Source organism: Centruroides sculpturatus, unplaced genomic scaffold (assembly GCF_000671375.1).
Source record: "Centruroides sculpturatus isolate CEXI.00-Female unplaced genomic scaffold, Cexi_2.0 scaffold1376, whole genome shotgun sequence".
NCBI classification, from domain to species: domain Eukaryota; kingdom Metazoa; phylum Arthropoda; class Arachnida; order Scorpiones; family Buthidae; genus Centruroides; species Centruroides sculpturatus.
The window spans coordinates 5,168-12,968 of record NW_019385822.1 but is presented as its reverse complement, the minus strand read 5'-3'; the positions used below and the strand labels follow the sequence as shown (position 1 = coordinate 12,968).

The 7,801-nt window shown below is 28.3% G+C and overlaps 2 protein-coding genes across 2 annotated transcripts in view; one reads left to right on the top strand and one right to left on the bottom strand.

Moving 5' to 3' along the window:
* Positions 1-1,296: 1,296 nt before the first annotated feature.
* Positions 1,297-2,085, bottom strand: LOC111642344 (the record flags this gene model as incomplete). Its single annotated transcript, XM_023388678.1, has 3 exons — positions 1,297-1,566; positions 1,634-1,794; positions 1,876-2,085. Coding segments are annotated over 3 exons (387 nt in total), but the record flags the coding sequence as incomplete, so codon positions are not given.
* Positions 2,086-2,680: 595 nt separating this feature from the next.
* The window catches only part of LOC111642346 (gastrula zinc finger protein XlCGF8.2DB-like), an 8,017-nt gene continuing 2,896 nt past the window's right edge, over positions 2,681-7,801 (top strand). The window contains exons 1-2 of the mRNA XM_023388681.1: positions 2,681-2,687; positions 4,213-4,355. Coding sequence (XP_023244449.1) covers positions 2,681-2,687; positions 4,213-4,355 — 150 coding nt within the window. The remainder of the gene's footprint in view (positions 2,688-4,212; positions 4,356-7,801) is intronic.

Below are 7,801 nucleotides of genomic sequence, written 5' to 3'. Positions count from 1 at the left end.
TAAATTAATTATTATGATTTTTCATTAGGTTTAATATCTTAAAATCTAATGTAAATATAACTGGATAAGAAAGTTTTAAGAATAGTCATCATCAGGCTTCAATTAAATTTAAAAAATGGTGAGGGGGCGTGTCTAGCCGGCAAACCTTTTGGTGACTTTTCTGTTGAACCTTTGAGAATAAGTTGGTTATGGAAATTCTAAAGAAAAGTGTTAAATATCAAGTTAAAATAAGTATTTTCGTTGGAACTATTTATGGATCAATCGTACATCAGTGAACAGCAAAATAATTTATTAATACAAAGAGTAATGGAAAACTCTATCATCCAAGATATCGATGACATACGGAAACGTAATAATACAAGTTGGTACAAAATAATTTTAAATTACCCATCAAATAATAGTTATATGCTTACAAAGCTTGCATTAATGTTAAAAAATTTTTTATTCAGTTAAGACTAAACAAAAACTGGATAATTATAAATGATAAATTCCTAGAATACTCTCAGACCAAATGCCCAAGTTGCAGTAACACATTATCAAAATTTCATATTCTTTGTGAAAATTGCAACAAAAATGAGAACATGCAAAAAGCTGATATTGGTCGATTAGTTAACTGCTCTAATGAAACGGATATGTATAAGTTCCTTGACAAAGCAGACATCAATACTATCTTTAAGTTATATAACTGGTCTAAGCAACTTGTGAATAAAAACAGAATAAACTAGTAAATGTATGTACTGTACTACATATTAGATAAACAATGTTAATTATCTATATGATTAAGATTCTAATGGTGGTGGATAAATATGTTGTATATATAAATCACGCCCTTGTAACAGGCGAAAGCCTTATATGAAAAATAAACTTTGATTTGATTTGAAAGTAAACTAATCAAAAAACTAACCCATGAAAATAATCTACATAATAATAATCATTTGTGCTATTGACTGCAATCAAAGTTAACTATAATTAATAATTTTATTAAATTTTCTTTGAAGTCAATTTAGTAATTTTCACAATTAGCATCAACTTTTTTTTTTCTTTATAAATATACTGAGTATTATTATTTATAAATTGATTATTTGGCCTTCTCATCAAATTTTGCTTCATATATTGATATTTTTCTCATATAATCTTTTAATGCTTAATTTAAGCAAAAAATTTCTTGATACAGTGGATATTTGTTTAATGGTTAAAATATAAGATGTGTATAATTTTTGTAAAATCTGTTATATTCAAATTTTGCATTTTTGTTAAATGCAAAACTTGATAAAAATTTACTCTAGGCATAATTTATTTTTTTGTTTATTAATTTTTAAAATTTCTATGTTCAACTTTTGTTATGGATTATTATATAGATGAATATGTGCACACTTGTGAAAATGTCCAACACAGCAGAATTTGCTCAAACACAGATATATAATTATTCTACTTCTAATAGAAATTACTTAATATAATGTTTAATTTTCACATAGATTTCAACTGTTCTGTATTCAATTTCTTTCTTTTAAGTGCTATTAATTTTTTCTTTTATCTTTCCGCTTTTATTTCTAAATCTTCAAAAAGCTGAAATAAAAAATAAAATTATATATTTTTATTTTAAAAAATTATGTTTAAATAATAACCATCTTACATTTTTTCATATGCTAATTTCTCTGGATCATATTTCCATACATCACGCATTGATTTCTTCATACCTGTATTGCTAACAGGTATTTCTGTTGAAAGAGGAGGATAAGTTGTCAAACCAAACATAGCTGCTGTATGAATATCTCCATTATTGTCTGTAGATTTCTATTTTAAAATTTATTATTAAATAAAACTTAAATTAAAAAAACTTTTAAATATATTAAATTAGTATAATATACTTCTTACTTTTGATTTTGTAGATGAATGTCCTGATACAAAGGAATGTTGAGTAAAAGTGGGTGAATTAATTTCTTCTATAGCATGAGCACGTTTAATTTGTTCTGCAACAGAAGCAACATTTGTTTTTTGACTTGGAGTGGTATCTTGTAATAAACCTTTTTCTCTCAATTCTGCATCTGCATTAGCTAATTTTTTAAGAAAAATGTAAATATTAGCTTACAATGTTGAACTTATACAATTTATTTAGAAATTTTTTAGTTACATTCATTAACAAATAAAACATTAAGCCTCCATCATTAAGTAAATAATATTCAGAATTAATGAGCTGACATAAGACATCTATTTAAACAGATTTTAACAGATATTGTATTAAATAAGTATCTGTTAAAATCATCTGTCAATATGACGTAGAAGATATGACATTCAGATGTATAGATCACATGATTCCATTCTATCTTTTTGGTTTTAAAAATCATTCTAAACGAATATTTTTTTGTATTTAGTAAATTTTCAAATGATTTTTGCCTGAAGATGGACCCAGGAGGGGTCTGAAAACGTTTGTACTGTTAAATTTTTATTTTGCATCGGTTAAAGGTTTTTCTGAGGTATGTGTTATTTAGTTAAATCCGATGTGCAGGTGATAATTATTATTAGATATTGTATTATATCAACATTTTCCAAACTGGGATTTGTGGACCCTCGGGACACACAAAACATTAAGAAGATATCTAGTAACATAGTATGTTTTTAGGAAAATAAATATAATAGAATTACAAGTTTCATTACAGAACATTACTTATTATTGATTGACATGATCAGTATGATTACAAGTTACTTCCCTGATAGAGCACATTCAACAACAACCATATATATATAAATACATAACATGCCTATATATAGGGATCTGCAAGTGGTCGACAGATAATTGGAAACTGCCATATTACAGTATCATGTTATCTGTTAGTAAAAACGTTTGTATTTTCAATGGACAAAGAATATCTAAATCAATGATATGGAGTCTAAATCTAATAAATCACATTATAATCAATTAATTTTGAGTATAATCTATTCCAGTGTTTTTCAACCTTCTTGAATACGCGACCCCTTTATAAGTTAAAAAATTCTGGCGACCCCCCTAGGGACATATTAAAACTATATTAGTGATTTTAAAAACTATGTATTTAATTTTCTTTCTGTTAAGACAAGTTATTGTTGATTAAAGTGAAAATCTCAGAAGAATCGACAATAACTTAACACACAAAGGTTTTTTTATTTTTTGTTTTTGTTTTGTTTAGGATCAGAATTTTCAGCTTCTACTTTTCTACTTTTTATTTCTTTTTGCAAATCACCTCAACACTTTTTCCGCTATCATTTTCTGGGGTGAGCCGTAATTCTCGCTGAAACTGTAGTTTTTTTAATGTAGTGTAGGACCTACAAACACTTGTCTTTTTCTTTTACCCGCGACCCCCCGTGTAAGGCTTCGCGACCCCCCTGGGGGTCACGACCCACAGGTTGAAAAACACTGATCTATTCCATTTAAACTTACTATTCCAACAAATCAGTTCACTCTGGTTTGCCTGTTTCTATCCTGTCCTTGAAGCCACATGAGATATTGAAGTTTTTTGTGGTATTTTTTTTCTAAGTGTACTGGAGACCAATTCTGCCAGTAGTACAACCCATACATTGATTTCTTGTAGCAATTTTAGGCCTGTTTATATAGACTAAGTTATCTTCCAAAGAAAACTAGCTCATCTGATAACAAGTATCTTTGTCTTCTAGCAATGCATATTGTCTTTGTGAGACACATCAATCTAATTCTTGTTATAATAAGGTGCATTTCACAGGGCATGGAATGTTGTAGATAGAAGTTGGAAATAGATCTTGAACTTGCATTATTTTAAAAAGATTAAAAAGATATATTCAAATGACCAGCTTTTTGTAAACTTTGACTGGCATAGGTGTGTTAATAATCTAGGCATAGTAATAAACTAGATATGATGAAAATGTTTTAATTCAATTTTTGGTTTGAGTGCTGTTTTTTTATGGAATTGTACAACAATACTTCAGAAAATATTAGAAAATTTTAACTACTTATAAACTGTGCTTTAAACCACAGCTACTATATAGATAAAAAGAAATCACGAGTGTTATCATATCAACACAATGACCACTACTTAACTATATTTAACTTATAAGTAAATTTAAATTGTATGCTATATAAAATAATAATTTAAAATTAAATGTTATATATGAAATATCAATAATAATTTATAATTACATATTTTATAATTGTTAATACATATATAATTATATTAAATGTAATAAAAATTTTAATTATTTTAGGAGAAATTGAAAATGGTGTTGAACATCTTAGTAATGCTGTAGCAGTATGTGGACAACCCCAGCAATTGCTTCAAGTATTACAGCAAACTCTTCCTCCACAAGTGTTCCATATGCTAATACAAAGATTACCAGCAATTAGTCAAGTAAATATTAATTATAATACTAGTTCTTATAGTAACTGAGAACATACAAATGAATTGAATTTTTATAACTAATGAGAATTTCTTGCCTAATTAGTACCACATTTATATAAATTAAGATGAGATAACCTAGACCTAATACAGAGGTGAAGTGAGATATGATGTTTCAATAAAAATGGAGTAATAGCAATAATAAATGTTCTGAATAAGATTAATTTCTATATTTATTTTAGACAATACTTTCAACTATCATATTACTTCAATTGAAACAATGGAAAATGAATCTTTGACTATAATTATGTAAATGTTTTTAAACTAATTTTTTAAACTAGTTTACAATTCATTTGTTGCTGGAATAATATTAAATTATACATATTTTAAATAAAACTAATAAGAAATTAAACACACAATTGATTTATAATGATTGTAACAATTTCTTATTTTTTATGTAGTGTTAAAAATATTAGTTAATAATACAAATATATTAATTATGCTAATTGATATTTTTCTTATATACTTGATAAAATAACTTATATTGGATCAAATAAAAGAAAATTCTCTAATCTCTTAAATTTTTATTATGCTCATATTGTTTTAATAGTTGTTTGTTTTTGGTTATTATTTTATTTAGTGTATTGTATAAGAAAAATATTATAAAAGAAAGCAAATTATAGATTTATTAATGATTCATTGGATACAGTACTGATATTCAATAAAAGCTGGCAAGGGCTGCTGTTTAACTTTCCTGGCACTCAAACAGGAGATTAATGGGACCATTGAGAAGTCTGATAATTTTCAATTATACTATAATATAAATTTAAATAACAAAAACCTAAGAATAATAATTTTGTTGAATTATGAGAAATTTCTCTATTTCAAAAACACATTTAAATTTAAAAAATACTAAGAGACATTACATAAAATTAAAATTGCATGTACTGTCATCTGTTATGAGATTTTATTACAAAATCAATTTTATATTATTAATTGTTATGAAAGACAAAGGTTTAATTTTCAGGATAGAGATGAGTTTTAAAAAAATTGTTAATGCCAATAACAAGTAAAATTTCATTCTGACTCCAATTAAGATATGACATGTGAACCCCTCTATCTCTCCACCTTCTTGAACTACCACCAAAATTTAATAGCATCAATACCCTATTTACCATACTATGCCAAATTTCAAAATTTTTGGTTTATCCAGTTTAGATATAATGCAAAATAAATGATAAACACAATTTTGTAAGATTTTTTCTTCTGCATAAATGCTAAATGAACCAGGGGTCAAAATTTGATCAATCACTATACTTTCCCTGTTATATTCTATAACAGCCAGGAAAGTAAAAATGAGTTTATTATATTATATAAGTAAAAAAGACCATAAAAATATCGAGATTAATAAATAGGTTGTATAATTGAAATAGATAAACTAAAGCAAATAATTCCAAATAATCAGAAATTGGTGTAACATGTAATGGAAAGTAAAATATGCGAGAAACAAAATTATTGTAATGATGAAAATCTGATGACTGTATTATATCATTATTTTTTTTTTTCTATGTTATGAAAGAGATTATTCGAAGAATTTGGAAATTTGAATTGAAACTTCTTATGAAATATGTAGAATTTTATTTTGTAATAAATTATTTATTCTGAAGAAATTTTGAAACCAAAATAAACTAAATATTCCTAAATTAGAGCCACCGCAAACTAGCGCTTTGCGAGAGCAAAACGCTAGCAAATGTGCACTAGCACAACTGATGATGTTAAAGGCTTCCGCCCCTTTCTTCTTGCTAGCGCAGTGATACGAGAGTATGCTTGCTGTTGACAGAATTCAACAGCTAGAGCAGTCACGCTAGCAAGAGAGAGTGGGGAAGATGGATGACAACATGAACATGTCAAAAAAGAAATAATAAAATTTTATTGATGTACTGTACGTAAATTACATGATTAATACATTCAGTATTGAAAAGAAAATAGTATAAACGTTGTATGTAAATAGTAATATATATATAGTTTTTGGCTAGTTAAGCCTAATTCGGCTTAACTAGTAAACATGTTTTCCCATGCTGTTTCAAAGTTTGGAATGAAAACTGACTGATTAAAAGTATAGGTTATAATAAAATCTTTGTTCTATAGCCAATCCACATCTATAAATCCAAGTCATGCAGATTACGTTACACGAGCAAATGTTGTGTAGTTTGCGGCTGCTTTTTGCCCGTGTAGCTTACATAGCAAAAATGGCTCATAGCCTCATGGAAAAAAAAATGGGGCTTGGGAGCGCAATCGAGCGTACACTAGCTCCTGCATCCTGTAGATTGCGGTGACTCTTAGATAACAGTTCATCTTAATTCTGTTAGGCATATTGATTACATCCGTCAACAGAAAAAATATATAGATAAAATATTGAGTTATATACCTGTCTCATAGTAGCATTTAAGAGACTAATGACCTATCTTCTGATACTCTCTAATTTATAAATAATTAAAAACAAGGGATAATGTTGATGGCATCAATATATTGTGCATTTATGAGCTAATCACAAAGAAGAAAATATAGAGAAACAAGATTTTATAGAAAATATTGCCTGTAAACTGATAAAACTTTAGATTCTGATATTGATATCCCAAATATTCCTTCTGAAATATGAAGAAGGGCAAGATTTTTATTGGGAAATGAAGAACTTCAAAACATTACTCATGAAAAACTACATGGTATTCTGGGTTGATGTAATATAAAGATATCAGTATAATAAATGTGTGGTTCTACACTAAATATATTTGATGAATCTATGATGTTTATATGGAATACTGAGTTTAAACCCTTTATTTTTAGACTTATAACACCATTAGTATAAGAATATGTAAGGAGATTTCTTTGGTAGACTTGTTAAGTGCTTCTGCTCAGGCTACTCTTCTTACATATTGACTACACAGGAAATAGTGTGATGGACCTCCCACACAAGGTTAAACTGACAAAGCAGTTGCATAGTGTGAGAATGAGGACGATGTTTTTATTTTTTCACTAACTGCGTAGTTAGTGAGAGTGACTTTCGTCGTCCGAAGGTCATCGACGAGGGACCACGATGTCACGTGACCGGACGCTAAAAATGACCAAATAAGGAGTTTTCTACGATGCGGATATAGTATAGAAAATTTCCTAAAAAGGTCATCTGTACGATGAGAAACATTACCTAAAATGGTAAGTCATCTCCCTAGGTGATGACGAATTTAACATTAATTGGTCAAGCGATGTCTGCATTGTCGTCACCCACGACGGGGGAGACTGTCATAAATCTGGAGAACTGTCAAAAGAGTAGCAGATTTTCCCACGCTAAAGAGTATATAAAGGGGTCGGATTTTCTACTCGGGGCTGAGCCAGGGTGCTTAAGCCGAAGAAACCCCTCTGCAAACCTCAAGAGCGATCGTCGGGGAAGAAACATCGACGCA